General features: G+C 47.2%; 1 protein-coding gene across 1 annotated transcript in view; it reads left to right on the forward strand.

Annotated features, from left to right (window-relative positions):
• The first annotated feature begins 1,562 nt into the window (after nt 1-1,562).
• The window catches only part of LOC140420697 (uncharacterized), a 90,697-nt gene continuing 66,055 nt past the window's right edge, over nt 1,563-26,204 (forward strand). Inside the window, 2 exon segments of the mRNA XM_072504695.1 lie at nt 1,563-2,217; nt 3,293-4,368. Of these exon segments, the coding sequence (XP_072360796.1) occupies nt 3,614-4,368 (755 nt within the window). The 5' untranslated portion in view covers nt 1,563-2,217; nt 3,293-3,613.

The following is a 26,204-nucleotide window of genomic DNA, read 5'->3' on the forward strand; positions in this document are numbered from 1 at the left end:
TGTGCTGTAGACTCAATGGAACCGAGACAAATGTATTTATTTTAGATCTACTTGTAGTGGTAGAGAAACACTATTTAGTATCCAGGATAAAATAAATGTACTTCTTCACCATTTGTAGATCTTTTCCATGGAAATGTACTCTCCCAGGCTCAAAGAGCATCAGCCCACAGGAAGCAAAGTCGTGAGACGGGCCAGTCCAGAAGAAAGAAATCCTCTGACCCTCCCACTTCACCAAGTGTCAGAATAAAAAAGGTTCAGTCCTGGATGTGATTAACAGCAGCAATATCAGCAGAATCCAACCCATGTCATCAATGTGAACTCGATGGTGTCTCAGCAGATGGGATGACTTAGTGAATCCCTTCCCATAGGTGAGAGCAGGTGAAAGGTCTCTCTCTGGTGTGAACTCGCTGATGTGCACGCAGATTGGAAGAATCACTGAATCCTTTTCCGCACACAGAGCAAGTGAATGGCCTCTCCCCTGTGTGAACTCGCTGGTGTATCAGCAGGTGGGATGACTGAGTGAATCCCTTCTCAGTCAGAGAAGGTAAACGGCCTCACCCCGCTGTGAATTTGCTGGCGAATCAGCAGAATAGATACCCGAGTGAATCCCTTTCCACAGCCAGAGTAGCTGAACAGCCTCCCCGGTGTTTTTCCAGCACTGATAGGGACTTTTTACAGTCCCCACACTTCCATGGTTTTTCTATGATCTGGGTGTCTTCATGTCTCTCCAGCATTTTCCACAGTAAATGCACTGGAACACTCACTCAGGAGTATGTAGCAGGGGCTGTTTAGCACACTAGGCTAAATCGCTGGCTTTGAAAGCAGACCAAGGCAGGCCAGCAGCACGGTTCAATTCCCGTAACAGCCTCCCCGAACAGGCGCCGGAATGTGGCGACTAGGGGCTTTTCATAGTAACTTCATTGAAGCCTACTTGTGACAATAAGTGATTTTCATTTCATTTCATTTTTCATTATCTCATGTTTTTCCATTAACACCATGTTTCAAGCCATTTGAAGAGGACAAACTTTTCTTCCTTGTGCGTCAAGGCCGATGATATTCAGCTCCCAAGAATAATAATCTAATAATAATCTTGATAATTGTCACAAGGAGGCTTACATTAACACTGCAATGAAGTTGCTGAGAAAATCCCCGAATCGCCTCACTCCGGCATCTGTTTCGGTACACAGAAGGAGAATTCAGAATGTCCAATTCACCTAACAGCACATTTTTCGGGACTTGTGGGATGAAACCGGAGCATCCGAAAGAAAGCCGCGCAGCCACAGGGAGAACGTGCAGACTCTGCACAGTGACCAATTAAGTGACTCTGTCACATCTTGACATTTTGTCTGTAAATTCTCCCCCTCTAATATCCTGTAAAAGGAGTTTACCAAAACCATCTCTATCATTGCAAGATAGAACTTCAGAACAGATTATTCTAGTAACTATGGAACACTGCAAAGGATGTCAATGTCTTTAAGAGAGAGAGAGACCTGGGCCAACCTTTCCAGAGTCTGCACCATCCCTGGAGTCACTTCCTTTCCCTTCAGTTGTGCAAGTCACCAATGTCCTCCCAGACTAAGAGAAAAGGAAAGGGGGAGAAAAGATGTTGCACAGAGGAGGAAGTTTTAGTCTGAAACCTGGTTGTTTGTTCCCTTCCCCCATCTGGACCAATAGGACGGAGGGGTGGGCCTGGAGGACTAAATCAGACGGCTGGTCCTCCAGCCAATCAGAGTGAATGAGGGGCGAGACGTTTCGTCATTGTTTATTCCCAGCCGCCATCCTCCGTTCGCTGAATAAAGATGGCGATCGTTAACCTGGGCCTGGTACCGGGTGGGAGAAGCCCCGCAGCTGCGAACCAGGAAGTTGCCAATTATTAAATTGCTTTTGCGGAACTGTTTCCAAAGTCTCCCACCCACCTCGCCGCTGTCCTTCGATTTGTCCGGGACGAACAGGCCCAATGTGCATGATCCAAACAATTCGACAACAGCGCTTGCGCACTCGTGTCCCAGCCCAGAAGCAGTGATGCGCATGTCCAAGGGAGGGATGAAGCTGCGCATGTGCAGGTATTAGCCCACCCCTGATCTTTCTGCTGAGGTCTTGACCAGTGGGAAAAGTTGGAGGTCCAGAAGGACTCTGGTCCTCCAGCCAATCAGCGTGTACGTTGTGTGAATGCGAATGTGTCACAGAAACTGAAACATCCTCCTGTCTCCAACATCTGTGAGTAAAACACTTTCTTTTCTCCCCCTTTCCGTTTATTTTCTCATTCTGACCTTTAATTGGTGACTTGCAGCAACTGAAGGGAAAGGAAGTGAATCCAGGGAGGGTGCAGACTCTGGAAAGCTTGGCCCAGGTCTCTCTCTCTCTCTCTTAAATAATTTGACATCCTTTGCTCCCTCAGCTTGACACGTTTATTTGTTGGGCTAAAAGGATGATCTCTTTGCTAATGTTCAATGAAAGGGCTGATTTCCCCAGGAGATAGAATAGAACAGAACCATTGAATTCCTACAGTGCAGAAGGAGGCCATTTGGCCCATCGAGTGTGCACGGACCCAATGAAGAGCACCCTACCTAAACCTACCCCCCCCCCCCCCCCCCCCCCCCCCGCGCCCTATCTCCCTAAACCCAGAACCTTACCTAGGGGACAGTAAATCAATATTGGACGGAGATATGTCCAGTGTTATATTGTACAAATGAGATATTTATGGTTGTGTAATAAAATATATTTATTATTTTGTCTTGTAATATAGTACTGTAGCTGCGTTATATATTTCCAGTTATAGAGTAATTGAAGAAGTCCATTGCACACCTCGAGTCGATGCCAACTCTGTCAAGCAATTCTGTCAGTCTCGAGTGGGCCCCATTCTGCAACCTTGTATCGACCATCCAATTTAATTGGGAAATTATTGATCGTCTTTGCTTGACTATCCTCATAGGCAACAACTTCAAAGTCGTGATCAATGACAATCCCTGTATCTCAACCAGCTGAAACAATTCTATACATTAATCATTTTAGTCCAGTAATATAGACATATATCTGTCTGGCTAGCCTGCGCAAAGATTTTCGGGTCTCTGTGTCCAGGATAGGAAGCAGGGATCTGTCAATCAGCCTGAATCAGCACCTTCAAGAGAACTGGGAGGGTGAATATTAGATACAGGAGAGTGAGAATGGAGGGAGTGTGTGTGGGATGGTGATTTATGAGAGAGGAAAGAATCTTCAGCAGAAACTAGAATTGTCTGTTCTAAATTTCTATCCTGTACTGACAGTGAATTAATTTTGAAAACTCCTTTTACAGGATATTAGACGAGAATTTCCAAACACAAATATCACCTCCTGACAGTGTCACAATCGGGAACGGAATATAATCGCCTTTGAACCTAGAAGGAAGAATATTTGTCAGTTCTGCCTGTCTCAAAAGATTTGTGTGTTTGGAAAAGCACTGAGTCACAGGAACCCAAGTGAGAGTGTTCCAGTGCACTGACTGTGGAAAGAGCTTTAACCAGTTACATAGCGTGAAAAATCACCGCACCATTCACAGTTGAGAGAGACCGTACCCATGTTTTGTTTGAGACTTCAACTGATTGTCTAACCTGGCGAGACATCAGGGCACCCGAACATGGCGAAACAGTGGAAATGTGGGGATTGCGGGAAGGGATTCAGATCCCCATCTGTGCTGGAAATTCATCAACACAGTCACACTGATGAGAGGCCGTTCGCCTGCTCCAGATGTGGGAAGGGATTTAAATCCCTATCTAACCTGGAAACACATCAACGTGTTCATACTGGGGAGAGGCCGTTCACCTGCTCCACCTGTGGGAAAGGATTCAGTACATCTTCCAATCTGCAGACACATCAGCGAGTTCACACTGGGGAGAGGCCATTCACCTGCTCTCAGTGTGGGCAAGGATTCAGTGTTTCATTCACCCTCCGGAAACACCAGCGAGTTCACACGGGGGAGAGGCCATTCGCCTGTTCAGAGTGTGGGAAGGGATTCACTCAGTCATCCAGCCTGCTGAGACACCATCGACTTCACACTGGAGAGAGACCGTTCATCTGTTCTCAGTGTGGGAAGGGATTCACTGATTCATCTAACCTGCTCACACACCAGCGATTTCACACTGGGGAAAGGCCATTCACCTGCTCTGAGTGTGGGAAGAGTTTCACTCAGGTATCTGACCTGCGAACACACCAGCGAATCCACACTGGGGAGAAGCCTTTTGGCTGCTTTGAATGTGGGAAGCAATTCCTTGATTCATCCCACTTGCTGAGGCACCAGCGAGTTCACACTGGGGAGAGACCATTCACCTGCTCTGAATGTGGGAAGGGCTTCACTCAGTTATCCCACCTGCTGTCACACCAGCGAGTTCACAAGTGATGACGGGGGTTGGATTCTGCTGTTCCTGCTGCTGTTAATCACATCCAGGACTGCAACTTGTTCATTCTGATAGTTGGCGACAAGTCAAAAATGTTGGCTCCATGATTTATTTAACATCCCCTTGAGAGAGCAGATGGGTTCTCTGCTTGACAACGCATTCATAAGACCATCTGACAGTGCAGCACTCCCTCGGTGATGGCACTCAGACAATTGGTTTTGATTTTTCTCCTCGGGTCCCCGGACTGGGATTTGAACCCACAACCTTCTGACACCAAAGTCAGAGAGCAACCCACTTAGCCACGGCTGACACTATAGACATACAGAGTTAGGAAGGGAAGGTTACTCTTTGAAACCCCCACCCTTTGCCTCCAGTGCCTAAATCTCATAATAAACACCCCAGTATAAATAATATGTATTTGACTGACAAATGTGATGTGTTCTAAGATTGTTATATTGTACAACTGTTTTTAATTTTGATTAAAATGGAGGAATTAAGGGGGAGTCACGTGACCTTCTCTGAATTTTGCTGCTATCAAACCTGAAGTGGCATGATTGGTTCATGATTAAAGGGAGCCTCAGGTTATTTGACTGGGAAGACTGTGTCGACAAGCGGAAAGGCTGCTCTGCTGAAAGTGGTTCGACTTTTGGTTTCCAATGTCCCAGGAAAGTGTTGAGAATATTAGAATTTGAAAATGGTGGGCAGCTCCGTGGCGCAGTGGTTAGCCCTGCTGCCTCACGGCGCCGAGGTACCAGGTTCCATCCTGGCTCTGGGCCACTGTCCGTGTGGAGTTTGCACATTCTCCCCGTGTTTGCGTGGGTTTCACCCCCACAGCCCAAAGATGTGCAGGGTAGGTGGATTGAACATGCTACATTGCCCCTTACTTTGAAAAAAAAAATTGGGTACTCTAAATTTATGTTTTAAAAAAAAAAAAAAGAATTTTAAAATGGCTTTACTTTAATTGTATATTTAATTTCAAGATAGAATGAAGTTTGGAGTCTAAATGATATCTAATCAGCATGTCTACCTGGATATAAGGCCCACCTATAAGAACTAGGAGCAGGAGTAGGACATCTGGCCCCTCGAGCCAGCTCTGCTATTCAATGAGATTATGCCTGGAAACTGACACAAAATACATGTTCAATGCCTCAGCCATTTCATCATTTCCCATTGTTAAATCCCCCTTCTCATCCTCTTAAAAGACCAATGCTTACCTTAGCTACTCTTTTTGTTTTATATATTTGTAGAAACGTTGCTGTCTGTTTTTATATTCTGAGCTGGTTTACTCTCCTAATCTATCTTACTTTTCTTTATAGCTTTTTTCATGGATTTCTGTTGACCGTTAAAGATTTCCCAGTCCGCTAGTTTCCCACTAATCTTTACCACTTTGTATGCCTTTTCTTTCAATTTGATACCCTCCTTTATTTCCTTAAATATCCATGGCTGATTTTCCTTTTTCCTACAGCCCTTCCGTTTCACTGGTATATATTTTTCTGAGCACTGTGAAAAATCTCTTTGAAAGTCCTCCACTGTTCCTCAATTGTCTCACCACAAAGTCTTTGCTCCCAGTCTACCTTAGCCAACTCCTCCCTCATCCCATTGTAGTTTCCTTTGTTTAAGCATAAAACACTGATTTTTGACTTTACCTTCTCATACTCCATCTGTATTTTAAATTCGACCATACTATGATCGCTCCTTCTGAGAGGATCCCTAACTATGAGATCATTAATCAATCCTGTCTCATTACACAGGACCAGATCTAGGATACCTTGCTCTCTCATAGGTTCCATTACATACTGTTCGAGTAAACTATCGCGGATACATTCGGTGAACTCCTCCTCAAGGCTGCCCCCGCCGACTGGTTTGACCAATCGACATGTAGATTAAAATCCCCCATGATAATTGTCGTCCCATTTTTACATGCATTGGTTATTTCTTTGTTTATTGCCCATCCCACTGTGATGTTATTATTTGGTGGCCTATAGACTACGCCTATCAGTGAACGTTTCTCCTTACTATTCGCCTTACTCCTTACTATGGGCGGCATGGTGGCACAGTGGTTAGCACTATTGCTTCACAGCACCAGCGTCCCAGGTTCAATTCCCGCTTGGGTCACTGTCTGTGCGGAGTCTGCACGTTCTCTCTGTGGTCTGCATAAGTTTCCTCCGGATGCTCCTGTTTCCTCCCACAAGTTCCAAAAGACGTGCTGTTGGGTGAATTGGACATTCTGAATTCTCCCTCTGTGTACCCGAACAGGCGCCAGTGTGCGGCGACTAGGGAATTTTCACAGTAACTTTGTTGCGGTGTTAATGTAAGCCTACTTGTGACAATAATAAAGATTATTATTTTCTAATTTCTATCCAAATGGATTCAACCTTTTTCTCTATATCATCTCTCACTGCCACCCTGATGCCATCCTTACATATCAGAGCTATACCTTACCTTCCTGTCTGTCCTTCCGAATAGTCTGATACACCTGGATATTTAACTCCCAGTCATGAGCATTTTGCAACCGTGTCTCTGTAATGGCCACTAAATCATATTCATTTGCGATGGTTTGTGCCGTCAACACATTTGTCTTGTTTTGAATGCTAGTTATAATACCGTATTTTTGAGGCACCTCCCATTAATAACATCTGAGTTCTTCCCTTTATCTTTTGTCATACCGTTCGATGTAGTTGAACCCACCTTCCCATGTGCTAACCTGCTGCTTTGCTTTCCATTAACCATTTACTTCCCGTTTCCCCTACCTGCCCCACTAGCTAGTTTAAAGTCCTTGTGACCTCCCTATTTATCTTTTCCACGTGGACACTGGTCCCAGACCGGTTCTGGTGGAGACCGTCCCAATGGTACAGATACCTCCTGTCCCAATACTGATGCCAGTGCCCCATGAAATGAAACCGCTCTTTCCCGAACCACTCCTTCAGCCACGTGTTTACTTCCCTAATTTTCTAATCCCTATGCCAATTTGCACATGGCTCAGATAGTGATCCAGGGATTATGACCCTTGAGGACTTGTTTTAATTTAGTTCCTAGTGCCTGATATTCCCCCAACAGGTCCTCTATCCCAGTCTTGCCTATGTTGTTTGTCCCAACGTGGACCACAACAACTGGATCCACCCCCTCCTTCTCCAATATCCTTTCAAGCTGGTTATTTTTATTTTTTTTAAAATATATTTTATTGAAAATTTTTGGCCAACCATAACAGTACATTGTGTATCTTTCACACAGTAATATAACAATATAAATAACAATGGCCAGTTTTTTAAACAAGAAATAAATAATATATAAACAACATCAAAATTATAAAAAAACAAAACTAAATGGCAACTGCCTTGTCCCAAATAAATACCCTCCAAAAAAAAAATACAATTCAGCCGTCCAGTATACAATTACCTATAACAACAACCTATACATATTATACTTATACACTAACATCCCTGAGAGTCCTTCTGGTTCCTCCTTCTCCCCCCCGCCCCACCCCTGGGTTGCTGCTGCTGTCTTCTTCTTTTCCATTCCCTCTATCTTTCTGTGAGGTATTCGACGAACGGTTGCCACCGCCTGGTGAACCCTTGAGCCGATCCCCTTAGGACGAACTTAATCCGTTCCAGCTTTATAAACCCTGCCATGTCATTTATCCAGGTCTCCACACCCGGGGGCTTGGCTTCCTTCCACATCAACAGTATCCTGCGCCGGGCTACTAGGGACGCAAAGGCCAAAACATCAGCCTCTTTAGCCTCCTGCACTCCCGGCTCTTCTGCAACTCCGAATATAGCCAACCCCCAGCTTGGTTCGACCTGGACCCCTACCACCTTCGAAAGCACCTTTGTCACCCCCACCCAAAACCCCTGTAGTGCCGGGCATGACCAGAACATGTTGGTGTGATTCGCTGGGCTTCTCGAGCATCTCGCACACCTATCCTCTACTCAAAAAAATTTACTGAGCCGTGCTCCAGTCATATGCGCCCTGTGTAACACCTTAAATTGTATCAGGCTTAGCCTGGCACACGAGGACGATGAGTTTACCCTACGTAGGGCATCAGCCCACAGCCCCTCCTCAATCTCCTCCCCCAGCTCTTCTTCCCATTTCCCTTTCAGCTCATCTACCATAATCTCCCCCTCGTCCCTCATTTCCCTATATATGTCTGATACCTTACCGTCCCCCACCCATGTCTTTGAGATTACTCTGTCCTGCACCTCCTGCGTCGGGAGCTGCGGGAATTCCCTCACCTGTTGCCTCGCAAAAGCCCTCAGTTGCATATACCGGAATGCATTCCCCTGGGGCAACCCATATTTTTCGGTCAGCGCTCCCAGACTTGCAAACGTCCCATCTACAAACAGATCTCTCAATTGTGTTACTCCTGCTCTTTGCCATGTTCCAAATCCCCCATCCATTCTCCTCGGAGCAAACCTATGGTTATTTCTTATCGGGGACCACACCGAGGCTCCCGTCTTTCCCCTATGCCGTCTCCACTGCCCCCAAATTTTCAGAGTAGCCACCACCACCGGGCTTGTGGTGTATTTCTTCGGTGAGAACGGCAACAGCGCCGTCACCATAGCTTGTAGGCTGGCCCCCCTGCAGGATGCCCTCTCCAATCTCTTCCACGCCGCTCCCTCCTCTTCTCCCATCCACTTACATACCATTGAGATATTGGCGGCCCAGTAGTACTCACTTAGGCTCGGTAGTGCCAGCACCCCCCCCTATCCCTACTACGCTGCAAAAATCCCTTCCTCACTCTCGGGGTCTTCCCGGCCCACACAAAACTCATAATACTCTTCTCAATCCTTTTGAAAAAAGCCTTCGTGATCACCACCGGGAGGCACTGAAACACAAAGAGGAATCTCGGGAGGACCACCATTTTAACCGCCTGCACCCTCCCTGCCAGTGACAGGGATACCATGTCCCATCTCTTGAAGTCCTCCTCCATCTGTTCCACCAACCGCGTTAAATTTAACCTATGCAATGTACCCCAATTCTTGGCTATCTGGATCCCCAAGTAGCAAGTCCCTTGTTACCTTTCTCAGCGGTAAGTCCTCTATTTCTCTGCACTGCTCCCCTGGATGCACCACAAACAACTCACTTTTCCCCAGTTTCAGTTTATATCCTGAAAATTCTCCAAACTCCCCAAGTATCCACATTATCTCTGGCATCCCCTCCGCCGGGTCCGCCACATACAACAACAAATCGTCCGCATACAGAGATACCCGGTATTCTTCTCCTCCCCTGAGTACTCCCCTCCACTTCCTGGAACCCCTCAATGCTATTGCCAGGGGCTCTATCGCCAGTGCAAACAATAATGGGGACAGAGGACATCCCTGCCTCGTCCCTCTATGGAGCCGAAAATACGCAGACCCCCGTCCATTCGTGACCACGCTCACCATCGGGGCCCTATACAGCAGCTGTATCCATCTAATATACTCATCTCCAAAGCCAAATCTCCTCAACACCTCCCACAAATAATCCCACTCCACTCTATCAAATGCTTTCTCGGCATCCATCGCCACCACTATCTCCGCTTCCCCCTCTGGTGGGGGCATCATCATTACCCCTAGCAGCCTCCGTATATTCGTATTCAGCTGTCTCCCCTTCACAAACCCAGTTTGGTCCTCATGGACCATCCCCAGGACACAATCCTCTATCCTCATTGCCATTACCTTGGCCAGAATCAAAGCGTCTACGTTCAGGAGGGAAATAGGCCTATAGGACCCGCATTGCAGCGGGTCTTTTTCCTTCTTTAGGAGAAGCGATATCGTTGCCTCTGACATAGTCGGGGGCAGCTGTCCCCTTTCCCTCGCCTCATTAAAAGTTCTCATCAGTAGCGGGGCGAGCAAGTCCACATATTTCCTGTAAAATTCAACTGGGAATCCATCCGGTCCCGGGGCCTTCCCCGCCTGCCTGCTCCTAATTCCTTTCACTACTTCCTCCATTTCGATCTGTGCTCCCAGTCCCACCCTCTCCTGCTCCTCCACCTTAGGAAATTCCAGCTGGTCCAGAAAACACATCATTCTCTCCTTCCCATCCGGGGGCTGAGCTTCATATAATCTTGTCATAGAATGCCTTGAACCCTCCATTCACTCTCTCCGCTCCCCGTTCCATCTCTCCCTCCTCATCCCTCACTCCCCCTATTTCCCTCGCTGCTCCCCTTTTCCTCAATTAGAATCATAGAATCATAGAAGTTTACAGCATGGAAACAGGCCCTTCGGCCCAACCAGTCCATGCCGCCCAGTTTTTTACCATTAAGCTAGTCCCAGTTGCCCGCACTTGGCCCATAACCCTCTATACCCATCTTACCCATGTAACCATCTAAATGCTTTTTGAAAGACACAATTGTACCCGCTTCTACTACTACCTCTGGCAGCCCATTCCAGACACTCACTACCCTCTGAGTGAAGAAATTGCCCCTCTGGGCCCTTCTGAATCTCTCCCCTCTCACCTTAAACCTATGCCCTCTAGTTTTAGACTCCCCTACCTTTGGGAAAAGATGTTGACTATCTACCTTATCTATGCCCCTCATTATTTTATAGACCTCTATAAGATCACCCCTAAGCCTCCTACGCTCCAGGGAAAAAAGTCCCAGTCTATCCAGCCTCTCCTTATAACTCAAACCATCAAGTCCCGGCAACATCCTAGTAAATCTTTTCTGCACTCTTTCTAGTTTAATAATATCCTTAATTGGTGGGCCAGCAACCTGCTCGCCTTCTCCCCATATTCGTACTGTACACCCTGTGCCTTCCTCCACTGTGCCTCTGCAGTACCCATTGTCAGCAAATCAAATTCTACGTGTAGCCTTTGCCTTTCCCAGTACAGTCCCTCCTCCGGCGCCTCCGCATATTGCCTGTCCACCCTCAGAAGTTCTTGCAGCAACCGCTCCCGTTCCCTACTCTCCTGCTTTCCTTTATGTGCCCTGATTGATATCAGCTCCCCTCTAACCACTGCCTTCAGCGCCTCCCAGACCACTCCCACCTGGACCTCCCCATTATCATTGAGTTCCAAGTACTTTTCAATACACCCCCTCACCCTTAGACACACCCCCTCATCCGCCATTAGTCCCATGTCCATTCTCCAGGGTGGACGCCGTTCTTTTTCCTCCCCTATCTCCAAGTCCACCCAATGTGGAGCGTGATCCGAAATAGATATCGCCGTATACTCCGTCCCCCCTCACCTTCGGGATCAACGCCCTTCCCAAAACAAAAAGGTCTATTCGCGAATAAACTTTGTGGACATAGGAGAAAAACGAAAACTCCTTGCTCCTAGGTCTGCTAAATCTCCATGGGTCTACTCCTCCCATCTGCTCCATAAAGTCTTTAAGCACCTTGGCTGCTGCCGGCCTCCTTCCAGTCCTGGACCTCGATCTGTCCAGCCCTGGTTCCAGCACCGTGTTAAAATCTCCACCCATTACCAACTTCCCCACCTCTAGGTCCGGGATACGTCCTAACATACGCCTCATAAAGTTGGCATCATCCCAGTTCGGGGCATATACGTTCACCAAGACCACCGCCTCCCCCTGTAATTTGCCACTCACCATCACGTATCTGCCCCCACTATCCGCCACTATGGTCTTTGCCTCAAACATTACCCGCTTCCCCACTAGTATAGCCACCCCCCTGTTTTTCGCATCTAGCCCCGAATGAAACACCTGCCCCACCCATCCTTTGCGTCGTCTAACCTGGCCTATCAGTTTCAAATGCGTCTCCTGTAACATAACCACATCTGCCTTAAGTTTCTTAAGGTGTGCGAGTACCCGTGCCCTCTTTATCGGCCCGTTCAGCCCTCTCACATTCCACGTGATCAGCCGGGTTGGGGGGCTCTTTACCCCCCCCCCCCTTGTCGATTAGCCATCCCCTTTTATCCAGCTCCTCACCCGGTTCCCACGCAGCTGTGTTCCCCCCCCCCCCCCAGGCGGTGCCCTCCCGCCCCGCCCACCCCACCCCATATCAGCTCCCCCTTCTCCCCAGCAGCAGCAACCCAGTAAATCCCCCCTCCCCCCCCCCCGCTAGATCCCCCACTAGCGTAGTTACACCCCCCATGTTGCTCCCAGAAGTCAGCAAACTCTGGCCGACCTCGGCTCGCACCGTGCGATGCCCCCTCCTTCCTGCTTCCCTATTCCCGCCATAATTATCATAGCGTGGGAACAAAGCCCGTGCCTCCCTTTTGGCCCCGCCCCCAATGGCCTACGCCCCAGCTCCTCCACCTCCCTTCCTCCCTCCCCCACAACCTGTGGAAGAGAGAAAAGTTACCGGGTCGCAGGATTAACAACATAAAGATCATCTCTCCCCCCTTTTCCCCCCCTCTACGCCCCCCATATTCGCCCCACCACTTTGTCTCAAACGTTCTTTTTTAATAACCCGCTTATTCCAATTTCTCTTCAACAATAAATGTCCACGCCTCATCCGCCGTTTCAAAGTAGTGATGCTTCCCTTGATATGTGACCCACAGTCTTGCCGGCTGCAGCATTCCAAATTTAATCTTCTTTTTATGAAGCACCGCCTTGGCCCGATTAAAGCTCGCCCTCCTTCTCGCCACCTCCGCACTCCAGTCTTGATATACGCGGATCACCGCGTTCTCCCACCTACTGCTCCGAGTTTTCTTTGCCCATCTGAGTACCATCTCTCTGTCCTTGAAACGGAGGAATCTCACCACTATGGCTCTGGGAATTTCTCCTGCTCTCGGTCCTTGCACCATCACTCGGTATGCTCCCTCCACCTCCAACGGACCCGTCGGGGCCTCCGCTCCCATTAACGAGTGCAGCATCGTGCTCACATATGCCCCGACGTCCGCCCCTTCTGCACCTTCAGGAAGACCAAGAATCCTTAAATTCTTCCTCCTCGCATTATTCTCCAGCACCTCCAGCCTTTCCACACATCGTTTATGGTGTGCCTCGTGCATCTCCGTCTTCACCACCAGGCCCTGTATATCGTCCTCGTTCTCGGCAGCCTTTGCCTTCACGACCCGAAGCTCCCGCTCCTGGGTCTTTTGCTCATCTTTTAGCCCTTCAATCGCCTGTAATATCGGGGCCAACTGCTCCTTCTTCATCTCCTTTTTAAGCTCTTCCACGCAGCGTTTCAAAAACTCGTGTTGTTCAGGGCCCCATATTAAACTGCCACCTTCCGACGCCATCTTGGTTTTTGCTTGCCTTCCTTGCCACTGCTCTAGAGGATCCACCGCAATCCGGCCACTTTCCTCTCCTTTTTCCATCCGTATCCAGGGGGGATTCCCTTCTGGTTTACCGCACAATACTTTTAGCCGTTAAAATTGCCGTTAGGGCTCTTATTAAGAGCCCAAAAGTCCGTTCCACCGGGAGCTGCCGAAACGTGCGACTTAGCTGGTCATCGCCGCACCCGGAAGTCTTCAAACTGGTTATTGGTGTCCCTCACCCTAGCACCGGTCAGGCAACATACCATGTGGGGCTCTCAATCCTGCTTTCAAAGGATGCTTTCTATCCCGTAATTATAGAATTCCCTACAACTACCACTTGTCTTTATGCTGCCCCTACTTGAATGGTATGTGCTTTGTAACTCCATAATTAATCTATTCTGCCACTCCCTTTACTTGGCCCTTTATTATATCACTATGGTATGTGTGGTTTGAAGAATTATTGAATTAAACTCGACCAAGTACTTTGTATGCTTAAGTAACTAGACAGGCGGCATGGTGGTACAGTGGTTAGCACTGCTGCCTCACGGCGCTGAAGACCCGGGACCAATTCTGACCCCGGGTCACTGCCTGTGTGGAGTTTGCACATTCTCCCCGTGTCTGCGTGGGTTTCATCCCCACAACCCAAAGATGTGAAGGTTAGGTGGATTGGCCATGCTAAATTGCCCCTTAATTGGACAAAAATAATCGGGTACTCTTAAATTTAAAAAAACAACTAACCAGTGAACCCTTGATTTCTGCTTAATACACAGGGGTGAGTGTGTCTGAGAAGTATCCAATTGAAAAAACGTTTCCATAATTTTCATTGCTACAGCGAGATATATTGTTTTGACAGTGACAGCTAGGTTGTGGAATTAATTGGATAGATCTTCCATAGACCTGGCACAGACATGATAGCCAAGTAACTTCCATCTATGCTGCCTCATTCTATAATGCAGTGAATTATTTTTATTTTTATTTTGTCACAGGGTGTGGGAATCTCTGGCCAGGCCAGTTTTTTAAATTGTCAATCCCTAATTGCCCTTGAGAAGATGTTGTCAAGCTACCTTCTTGAACCACTGCAGTGTATGTAGTGAAGGTACAAGCACAGACTGTTAGGATGGGAGTGTCAGGATTTTGACCCAGCGACAGGGAAGGAACTTGGTGTGTGGCTTGGAGTTAAATTGCAAGTCCAATGTGTTTCCCGCCCTTGTCCTTCTACCTGAGGAAGGAGCAGTGCTCCAAAAGCTAGTGATTTGAAACAAACGTGTTTAACCTGGTGTTGTGAGACTTCTTACTGTGCTCACCCCAGTCCAACACCGGCATCTCCACATCTTGTCCTTCTAGGTAGTGGAGATGGTGACTTTGGGAGGTGCTTTGAAAAAATATTCAGTATCAAGGAATAAGGAGAGGAACCAGTTATTCTGATATTGAATGCAGCGAGACTCATTACTTTGCGTTGGAGGGGAGCCGAGGGAAACCTTTAAAAGCTCAATGTACTCTCTTAGGAGAGCAGCCATTTAAATTACATTGGTAAATAGAAGATAGCAGAATTATTTCAATTAGGTAACATTTTCTACTCCCGATTCGGGGTTTCAATGGTATTGTTATTACCCAGCATCCCCGGCGTATGTGAATGTGCCCTATTCAGCCCACTGGAGCCCTGTGCGCAGGCGCAGTGCGAGGCTTTATCGACAGCATGCGCAGTGTCACTTAGCTCGGAACCCTGCGGATGAAGTAGATAGATTTTTCGGTAGGTGAGATTCGGTGTGGCGGAGGGAGGAATGGAGACCGAGTCCGGGTGGGGAGGGAGCAGAGGCTTTATAAAATACTCGCTCAGGCTGCAAGACCCGGAAGAAGCCTGCAGATCCCGTACTTTCTACTCCAGGGCTTTGTTCCCGGGAACAGGCCCGGGTTAGCGCACGCCATCTTGTTTCGGTGGGCAGCAATGCGCACGCGCGGATTTGCGGGAAGAGTGGGCGGGGCTTCAGGGGGCCAGCGACCCGGATGGTGACAACCCTCAAAACAAAACAGCTGGAAAGGGCCAGCTGGAGAACATTCCACTGCCCAGATTGGCCTTTCACTGCCTTTATTGGGTGGCCTTTGGCTTCCCGGATTGGTTGCCCAGAAGGTTCAAATTAAAGCAAAATACGGCAGATGTTGGTAATAGGACATAGAACATACAGTGCAGAAGGAGGCCATTCGGCCCAACGAGTCTGCACTGACCCACTTAAGCCCTCACTTCCACCCTGTCCCCGTACCCCAATGACCCCTCCTAACCTTTTTTAGTCACTAAGGGCAACTTATCATTGCCAATCCACCTAACCTGAACGTCTTTGGACGGTCGGAGGAAACCGGAGGAAACCCATGCAGACATGGGGAGAACGTGCAGACTCCGCACAGTGCTATCCACTTGTGCTACTGTGCTGCCCTAATGTGAAATAAAAACATAAAGTGCTGGATAAACTCAGCAGGGCTGGCATCATCTGTGCACAGAAACAGTTAATGTTTTGGATCTAAATAATAGCCACAGGGAATGGGGAATAAAGATTGGGGAAAGTAGATTGTGAGCGCGCAGGGGCAGTTGGAGTGAGTGGGGGCGCACTTCTGAAGAGAGGAACCTCTGAGTGTGAAGGGGAGAGGGTTTGAAGGGCTTCTGAGTGAGTGGGGAGGAAGTTTGATGAGAGGGACTTCTGACTGTGCAAAGATAGTTAGGGTTAGGGAGGTAGGCTTCAGGGGAGTGGAGCTGGACATAGGTTTAGTGTTTATATGTTGGGGACCAGCATGGAGTGTCTGGGAACGGCATGAGGTCCGATGGAGCTGTGTGCACACTGTTGGCAGGTAGAATAGGCAGAGTGTAAGTCAAATATTTATATCTGGAATGTTACAAGAGCTATCCTTAATGTGCATCAGTCTAATCAAGAAAAGTCAACAACAATCAAATATTTTTCCTGATAAAAGTTTATTAATGAAACTGAACATGGTTATAAAAGGCAGAAAATGAGTTGAGGTTCAAAGACAGCCAGAGTAAAAGGATATTTACAATGTTCTGGATCTCTTTGGCTCCTCTGTTAGCTGTTCCTGTGACTTCCCACTTTGGGTGTAGGGCACATTCAGCCTGTTTGGGGATCGATGAGCATGGAAGCTCTACGTGTTTAGGTTTGGTGATGTCAGTACATTGTAGTCACTAAAAAGAGTGTGATTCCATGGAGAATAGTTGGAGTCAGCCACTTTATCATAATTGGCTGTTAGACTTCACCTCATTAACACATTTGTGTAATTAATAATCTGTACTGTACATAAGCTCGGTGATGAAATATCTTCAATAGCATCTACCTTTAAGTGTCAGATACTCTAACGTAGCTTTAGACTTGTATAACAGCTTTCAGGGCCACTGGATTTCTCGATGCACTTTCCAACCAATGATGTACTTTCTGAAATAAAGACCAGAAGACATAGGAGTGGAAGTAAGGCCATTCGGCCCATCGAGTCCACTCCACCATTCAATCATGGCTGATTTCAACTCCATTTACCCGCTCTCTCTCCATAGCCCTTAATTCCTTGAGAAATCAAGAATTTATCAACTTCTGTCTTAAAGACACTCAACATCTCGGCCTCCACCGCCCTCTGTGGCAATGAATTCCACAGGCCCACCACTCTCTGGCTGAAGAAATTTCTCCTCATCTCTGTTCTAAAGTGACTCCCTTTTATTCTAAGGCTGTGCCCCCGGGTCCTAGTCTCCCCTGCTAATGGAAACAACTTCCCTACATCCACCCTATCTAAGCCATTCATTATCTTGTAAGTTTCTATTAGATCTCCCCTCAACCTCCTAAACTCCAATGAATATAATCCTCAGACGTTCATCGTATGTTAGGCCTACCATTCCTGGGATCATCCGTGTGAATCTCCGCTGGACCCGCTCCAGTGCCAGTATGTCCTTCCTGAGGTGTGGGGCCCAAAATTGCTCACCGTATTCTAAATGGGGCCTAACTAATGCTTTATAAAGCTTCAGAAGTACATCCCTGCTTTTATATTCCAAGCCTCTTGAGATGAATGACAACATTGCATTTGCTTTCTTAATTACGGACTCAACCTGCAAGTTTACCTTTAGAGAATCCTGGACTAGGACTCCCAAGTCCCTTTGCACTTCAGCATTATGAATTTTGTCACCGTTTAGAAAATAGTCCATGCCTCTATTCTTTTTTCCAAAGTGCAAGACCTCGCACTTGCCCACGTTGAATTTCATCAGCCATTTCTTGGACCACTCGCTTAAACTGTCTAAATCTTTCTGCAGCCTCCCCACCTCCTCCATACTACCTGCCCCTCCACCTAGCTTTGTATCATCGGCAAACTTAGCCAGAATGCCTCCAGTCCCGTCATCTAGATCGTTAATATATAAAGAGAACAGCTGTGGCCCCAACACTGAACCCTGCGGGACACCACTCGTCACTGGTTGCCATTCCGAAAAATAACCTTTTATCCCAACTCTCTGCCTTCTGCCTGGCAGCCAATCGTCAATCCATGTTAGTACCTTGCCTCGAATACCATGGGCCCTTATTTTACTCAGCAGTCTCCCGTGAGGCACCTTATCAAAGGCCTTTTGGAAGTCAAGATAGATAACATCCATTGGCTCTCCTTCGTCTAACCTATTTGTTATCTCTTCAAAGAACTCTAACAGGTTTGTCAGGCACGAACCCCCCTTACTAAATCCATGCTGACTTGTCCTAATCCGACCCTGCACTTCCAAGAATTTAGAAATCTCATCCTGAACAATGGATTCTAGAATCTTGCCAACAACCGAGGTTAGGCAAATTGGCCTATAATTTTCCATCTTTTTCCTTGTTCCCTTCTTGAACAGGGGGGTTACAACAGCGATTTTCCAATCCTCTGGGACTTTCCCTGACTCCAGTGACTTTTGAAAGATCATAACTAACGCCTCCACTATTTCTTCAGCTATCTCCTTTAGAACTCTAGGATGTAGCCCATCTGGGCCCGGGGATTTATCAATTTTTAGACCTCTTAGTTTCTCTAGCACTTTCTCCTTTGTGATGGCTACCGTATTCAACTCTGCCCCCTGACTCTCCGGAATTGTTGGGATATTACTCATGTCTTCTACTGTGAAGACTGACGCAAAGTACTTATTCAGTTCCTCAGCTATTTCCTTGTCTCCCATCACAAAATTACCAGCGTCATTTTGGAGCGGCCCAATGTCAACTTTTGCCTCCCGTTTGTTTTTCATGTATTTAAAGAAACTTTTACTATCATTCCTAATGTTACTGGCTAGCCTACCTACAAATTTGATCCTCTCTTTCCTTATCTCTCTCTTTGTTATCCTCTGTTTGTTTTTGTAGCCTTCCCAATCTTCTGACTTCCCACTACTCTTTGCCACATTATAGGCTTTCTCTTTTGCTTTGATGCATTCCCTAACTTCCTTTGTCAGCCATGGCTGCCTAATCCCCCCTCTGATAACCTTTCTTTTCTTTGGGATGAACCTCTGTACTGTGTCCTCAATTACTCCCAGAAACTGCTGCCATTGCGGTTCTACTGTCTTTCCCACGAGGCTCTGCTCCCAGTTGATTTGCGTCAGTTCCTCCCTCATGCCCCTGTAGTTACCTTTATTTAACTGTAACACCTTTACATCTGATTCTACCTTCTTTCTTTCAAATTGGAGATTGAATTCGACCATATTATGATCACTGCCTCCTAAGTGCTCCCTTACTTTAAGATCTTTAATCAAGTCTGGCTCATTACATAACACTAAGTCCAGAATGGCCTGTTCCCTCGTGGGCTCCATCACAAGCTGTTCCAAAAAGCCCTCCTGTAAACATTCAATGAATTCCCTTTCCTTGGGTCCACTGGCAGCATTATTTACCCAGTCCACCTGCATATTGAAGTCCCCCATGATCACTGTGACCTTGCCTTTCTGACATGCACTTTCTATTTCGTGGTGCATTAAAGTCACTGTTGTGTAGGAAACGTGGCAGCAAATTTAGGCAAAACAAGATAGGAACATAGGAACAGGAGTATGCCCTTCAGCTCTTTGAACCTGCTGCCCAATTCTATAAGATCATTGCTAATCTGGCTGTGATCTCAACTCCACTTTCCTGTCTCACCCCCATAACCCTTGATACCTCTGTCAATAATCTGTCCAACTTTGCCCTGAATATATTCAATGACCCAGCCCCCACTGTTCTCTGGGGAAGAGAATTCCACAGACTAAACACCCTCTATGAGAAAAACATTATCGTCTGAATGGTGGTCCTCATATTGATAAACTGTCCCCTGGTTCTAGTCTCTCTCATATTTGGAAACATATGCCTAATTTCCACCCTATTAAATCACCTCAGTCAGGATTGTAAATGTTTCTATAATATTACCTCTCCTTCCTCTGAACTTCAGTGACTAAGGACCTAACATGGTCCACCTTTCTGCATAAGAGAAGCCCTTCATCCTGAGAATGAGTCGAGTGAACCTTCTCTGAACTGCTGTTAACACAATTATATTTTTGTGTTTCAAAAAAAGTGAAGAACTAGTGCACAATATTCCAGATGTGGTCTCACCAAGGCCCTGCACAGCTGTAACTTTCATTCCCCTTGTGGGAACACTAATATTCCAGTTGTTTTCCTAATCACTTAATGTGCCTTCATGTTAACATTTTGTGATTCCTGTACCAGGACACCCAGATCCCTCTGTAACACTGAGTATTGAAATCGCTCTCCATTTAAATAGAATTGTGTTTCTCTATCTTTGCCAAAGTGAACACATTCAAATTTCCCCACAGTATATTCCATCTGCAAATTGTTGCCCACTCACTTAACCTGTCTATATCTGTTTGTAGACTCCCTACAACCTATTCACAGTTAACAAAATCCCACAAACAGCAATAGGATAATAACAATCTGTTTTAGTGATGTTGATTGAGGGATATATATTGACCAGGACACCGAGATTAATTCCCCTGCTCTTCTTCAAAAAGACTGATGTGGGATATTTTATATTCACCAAAGGAGGAAAATGGAACCACAGTTTCACACATTATTTGAAAGATGGCACCTCCAAAAGAGCAGCACTCCCTCAGCACTGCACTAGAGGGCAGCCGTGGGGTTTGTTCTCCAGTCCTGATTGAGAAATTAACCCAGCACCTTTGGAACTCAGAGGCAGGAGTGTTCTCCACTGAGCCTGACTGACAGTGAAGGTGAAAAAGACTGGGAGGAAACAAGTGGAGCATCAAAACCATCACAGACCAGGTGGACCTTATGGCATGTTTATTTGATGTCCATTCTATGTCATTTCAATCAGTGGAACATTTCAGACTTGGAATTGTTGATTTCACACCAATGGATTTGTTTGGGTGCAATGCTGAAAGTGAACTGTTTTATTGTAAAATAATTGCAGCTGAGAGTCCCTCAATGAATGTGGAGAGATCACAGGCAGCAGTTCTTAAAAAGACACTGATCACCCAGCAAGCAGTAGACCCAACTGAACTACAGGAAGGACATGACACAGGATGTGCAATTCAAATTTGGTTCATTTGACCTAAATCCAGAATTTTAAATTCCATCTCAGTTACAGGGGTCTCTAACATCAGCAAAAATAGGCCCCAATCTTCAGCACCAATAAGGTTTGGTACAGCAACAACAGCAGAATCAATCTTCGTCTCAAACAATAAATCTGTGTCCCCAATCTCTACCTCCTCCCTACTTGTTGTAACACTACTTCATCCCATTATCCTCCTCCTACTTTTCTCCCAATTCTCCTTCCCTGAAGGTGCTGGCTCTCGGGTTCAGTTCACATTCACCTATTCCCTCCCCAATATGTCACCCAGGTGTCTCAATCTTTACACCCTGAAGTTAACAAACTGTTCTGCAAAGGGAGACGTCACAGTCAAATCCAGTGACTTTGTGTCAGGGTTGGGTCACTGCTCCCTCCCGTACCCCCACTTTTCATCCCAGTCCCAGGAGTTTGGAGACTGGGCTCCAGATGAGTAATGGCGGCCACGGCTCCCACAATTCCTCGCACTCGAGAAAAGGTTCTATCCACCGTGCGGGCGGCCCGGGACTGCGCATGTGTGGAGAAGAGTCAACCACCAGACCTTCCTGTTGAGGTGTTGACCAATGGAAACAATTGGTGGATCAGAAGGTCTCTGGTCCTCCAGCCAATCAGTGCGCGGGATTTGTATGAATGAAAATTGAGTTTCAATGACTGAAACGTCCTCCTGTCTCCAACATCTATGAGTAACTCTTTTATTGTCGTCACAATTATTACAGAAACCAATTTACAAGGCTCCAGGCCTCATTACACTTCAAATTGACGATTAAACAGTCACTGAACACGAAACAGCTGCAAGGCACAAGGCCCAATTACATTTCACAGTGACATTGTAACAATCATTGAACACAAACAGCTGCAAGGCGCAGGGCCGAAATACGTTTCCAAATACCAATTAACCAGTCACTTATCACAACCAGCCGCAAGGCACAGGCCCTACGTATAGTTCAGGTAACAATCAAACAGTCACATAACACGAACAGTCGTGAGGCACAAGGCCACGAAACCAAACGACCGTTCCAAAAGCAAGAAGGAACAGGAAACCACAAAACACAAGTACATCGAGGCAATGACCTCTAAACATATAAACAAGCAGTCGCGAGGCACAAGGCCTCAAAACCATACGACCACTCCAACAGAAAACAAAGAAAGAAAGAAAAGGAACAAAAACCAAAAATACAACACAGGACACAGGCACATTTCAAGGTGACGACCTCTAAACACATAAGGCAAACAGTCGCGAGGCGCAAGGCCCCGATACAATACGGCCGCTCCGGTACAAATATGACCCACAGGGCCTCAATTCATTTTAACAGTATCATATCAAACCCAATCACCAGGCACCAGGCCTCAATTCACCCCAGAAAAGATTTAACAGGATAGAATCAATCACCGAACACTAATCCCTGCTCACCCACCCCCGTTCACCCCGCCCTGCAGCCGACACCCCGGGGGAAAGGCCCCTCCTCGCTAAGAGCACAGACCTCCGGAGAGCCAGACCCAGGCGCGGCGGAGGAGAGAGGGTTCCCCCCTCCTGGACCCCGCCCAAGGGCACAGGACCATTCGGAGGGAGAGCAGTTTCGCACCAACTAGCGTTCCACCACAATTACTAAATACCATTTCGGAGAAACCGAAATGAGTTGAATGTCATAGGCTGCTAAAGAAAACGAAAGCAAAGAAAACAAGAAAACACATATCCCTTAGCACACATAGAAAAGTCTATAAAAAAAAGAGTCCATTAATTTTGCACGTTCCACTTCATGACCCCGGCGCTCCAGCCGAAATTTCACAAGGAACAACATGTCCTCAAAGTCCTCCAATGGCAGCGGCCAGAGTCGCTCCAATGTTGGCAACAGTCGACAACGGGGAAGAAAGTCCCAGAGTCAGTCCCAACCGCCCACAGGGCGTCCAGGGGGGCCGAACCCCCGGAGACCCCAGGAACGGCAGCAACCCACCCCGGCTGCAGGCCGCGGGCCGCCCATCGAGTATCCACTCCCGGTTCCGACCCGCCGCTTCCAGCAGCCTATCCAGCTGCCATCCTTCCTCCATTCCTTCGTCCTCCAGTGGGCGAACTCAAAACCGCCAACAGCAAACCTCGCAGTCCGAAGCAGCGTCTCCGCAGCTCAACCGCTGACTTGAAACACGACTGGTCGCAGTACTCCGAAACCGGTCTTCTCCCCTTCCCTCGGAGACCAGGAGCGATGGGCGCCGAGTTGCTGTTCCACCCCATCCAGGAAGCTCCCAGAGGCGGCCTGCCTTTCGAATCGGCCCGGGGGCGGACACCAAGCTCGCACACAACCGCCCAAGCCTCCTCCACTTTTCACCCCAGGAGTTTGGACAGTGTCGGCCGTAGCTCCCACAATCCCCCGCGCTGGGGAACCCGCTCTATCCGCCGCACGGGCGGGTGATCAGGTACTGTGCATTTCCAAGGGTGAGGGGAAGCTGCGCATGTGTGGAGGAAAGCCCAGCCCCTGACCTTCCTGTGAGGTGTTGGCTAATGGATAGAGTTAGGACCGGAAGGACGCTGGTCCTCCAATCAGCGCGGGCTTTATGTGAAAGGAGATTGGGCTTCACACAGACTGAAACAAAGAACAAAGAAATGTACAGCACAGGAACAGGCCCTTCGGCCCTCCAAGCCCGTGCCGACCATGCTGCCCGACTAAACTACAATCTTCTACACTTCCTGGGTCCGTATCCTTCTCTTCTCATCCTACGTCCTCCTGTCTCCAACATCTGTGAGTAAAACACTTTCTTTTCTCCCCCTTTCCATTTCTTTTCTCATTCTGACCTTCAATTGGTGACTTGCAGCAACTGAAGGGAAAGGAAGTGAATCCAGGGAGGGTGCCGACTCTGGAAAGCTTGGCCCAGGTCTCTCTCCCTTAAAGACATTGGCATCCTTTGCTCCCTCAGCTTCACACATTTATTTGTCTGGCTAAAAGGATGGTCTCTTTCCTAAGTACGAAGTCTTACAACACCAGGTTAAAGTCCAACAGGTTTGTTTCGATGTCACTAGCTTTCGGAGCGCTGCTCCTTCCTCAGGTGAAGGACTCTTCCATTAGGACTCTTTCCTAATGTTCACAATTAAAGGGCTGGTTTCTCCAGGAGATGGCTGACATTTAAAGGACAGTAAATTAATATCGGACAGAGATATGAAATTAAATTAAATGAATATGACAAGATATGTCTAGTGTTATTAATACAGATTAGATATATTGATGGTTCTGTAATAAAGTGCATTTAATATTATTTCTAGTTGTGTAATATTGTACTGTAGAGGGCAGCATGGTGGTGCAGTGGTTATGACATTGGCGACCCGGGTTCGGTCCCTGCCCTGGGTCACTGTCCGTGTGGAGTTTGCACATTCTCCCGCGTCTGCGTGGGTCTCACCCCCATAAACCCAGAAAGATGTACAGGATAGGTGAATTGGCCACGCTAAATTGCCCCTTGATTGGAAAAGAAATTAATCGGGTACTCTGAATTTAATTTTTTTTAAATACATATATTGTACTGTAGCTACATTATATATTTCCAATCATCTCTTTCCTCGGAGGGTTGTTACTCTCTGGATTTCTCTTCCACTGGAATCAGTGGAATTGAATATTTTCAAGGTTGAGTTCTACCAATTTCCGTTTGACAAGTGAGTCGAGGGTTATGGGGAATAGGCAGGAAAATTAAGAATTCTCTACCCCAGAAGAGTGTGGCGCCTCAGTCATTAAGGATTTGCAAGATAGAGATTGATAGGTTTCTAGATGTTAAAGAAATCAAGGGATATGGGGCATAGTGCGGGAAAATGGTGTTTATGTAGATTGGCCAACAATCTCATTGAATGGCTGAGCTGGTCCAAAGGGATGAATGGCCGATTGCAGCTCCTATTTCTTATGAGCCTCTCAGTCCGAGAGATGACGTGGTCGGCGTGGATGGGTTGATCAGCCTGGATCAGCATCTTCAGGAGAATTGGGAGGGTGAATATTAGATACAGCAGAATGAGAATGGAGGGAGAGTATGTGGGATGGAGATTTACAGCTTTTGGGGAATGAGAGAGGAAAGAATGTTTCATAGAAACTAAAATTGTCTGTTCTGAATTTCTTCCCTGTACTAAATGTCTGTTGTGAATTCCACTTACAGGATATTAGAAAAGGAGGAATTACAGACAGACATCTCAAACCAAAAGTCCAGATCTCACAGAGTCACTCAATTATTAGGTTTGTGACTATCAACAGCCTTATAATCTGGAAGGAGAACTGTTTGTCTACTTCAAAATATTTTAAACATCCGTGTGACTGGAAAGCACTGAGACCCACAAGCACCTGAGTGAGTGTGTTCCAGTGCACTAACTGTGGAAAGAGTTTTAACCGGTTTCACAGCCTGAATAGTCATCGTACCATTCACAGCGGGGAGAAATCATCCACAGGTGAATGGTAAAGGCTTCAACTGCTTGTCCAACCTGGAGAGACACTAGGGCAACTGCACCATGGAGAAACCGTGGAAATGTAGGGATTGTGAGAAGAGATACAAAGCACCATCAGAGCTGGAAGCTCATCGACGCAGTCACACCGGGGAGAGGCCATTCACCTGCTTTCAATGTGGGACGGGATTCATTCTGCAATCCCATCTGCACAGACATCAGCGAATTCATACTGGGGAAAAGCCATTCACCTGCTCTCAGTGTGCGAAGTGCTTCAGTGATTCAACCACTCTGCAGAGACACCAGCGAGTTCACACTGGGGAAAAGCCGTTCACCTGCTCTCAGTGTGTGAAGGGATTTACTCAATTATCCAGCCTGCGGACACACCAGCGAGTTCACACTGGGGAGAAGCCATTCACCTGCTCTCAGTGTGTGAAGGGATTTACTCAATTATCCAGCCTGCAGATACACCAGCGAATTCACACTGGGGAGAGACCATTCATCTGCTCTCAGTGTGAGAAGGGATTTCGTGATTCATCGCACCTGCAGAGACACCAGCGAGTTCACAAGTGATTACAGGGGTTGGATTCTGATGATTTTGTTTCTGCCCTCATTTACATCCAGGACTGCATTTCGTTCACCTGACAGTTGGTAAATGGGATTGGTCGGAACTTTGCTTTTTGCTGGACTAACCGGTCTGACTAATTTGCCTCCAATGGGCTGATGATTTTTGGGCCTTGTTGCGATTT

Source organism: Scyliorhinus torazame, chromosome 5, assembly GCF_047496885.1.
Source record: "Scyliorhinus torazame isolate Kashiwa2021f chromosome 5, sScyTor2.1, whole genome shotgun sequence".
In the NCBI taxonomy this organism is placed as follows: Eukaryota; Metazoa; Chordata; class Chondrichthyes; order Carcharhiniformes; family Scyliorhinidae; genus Scyliorhinus; species Scyliorhinus torazame.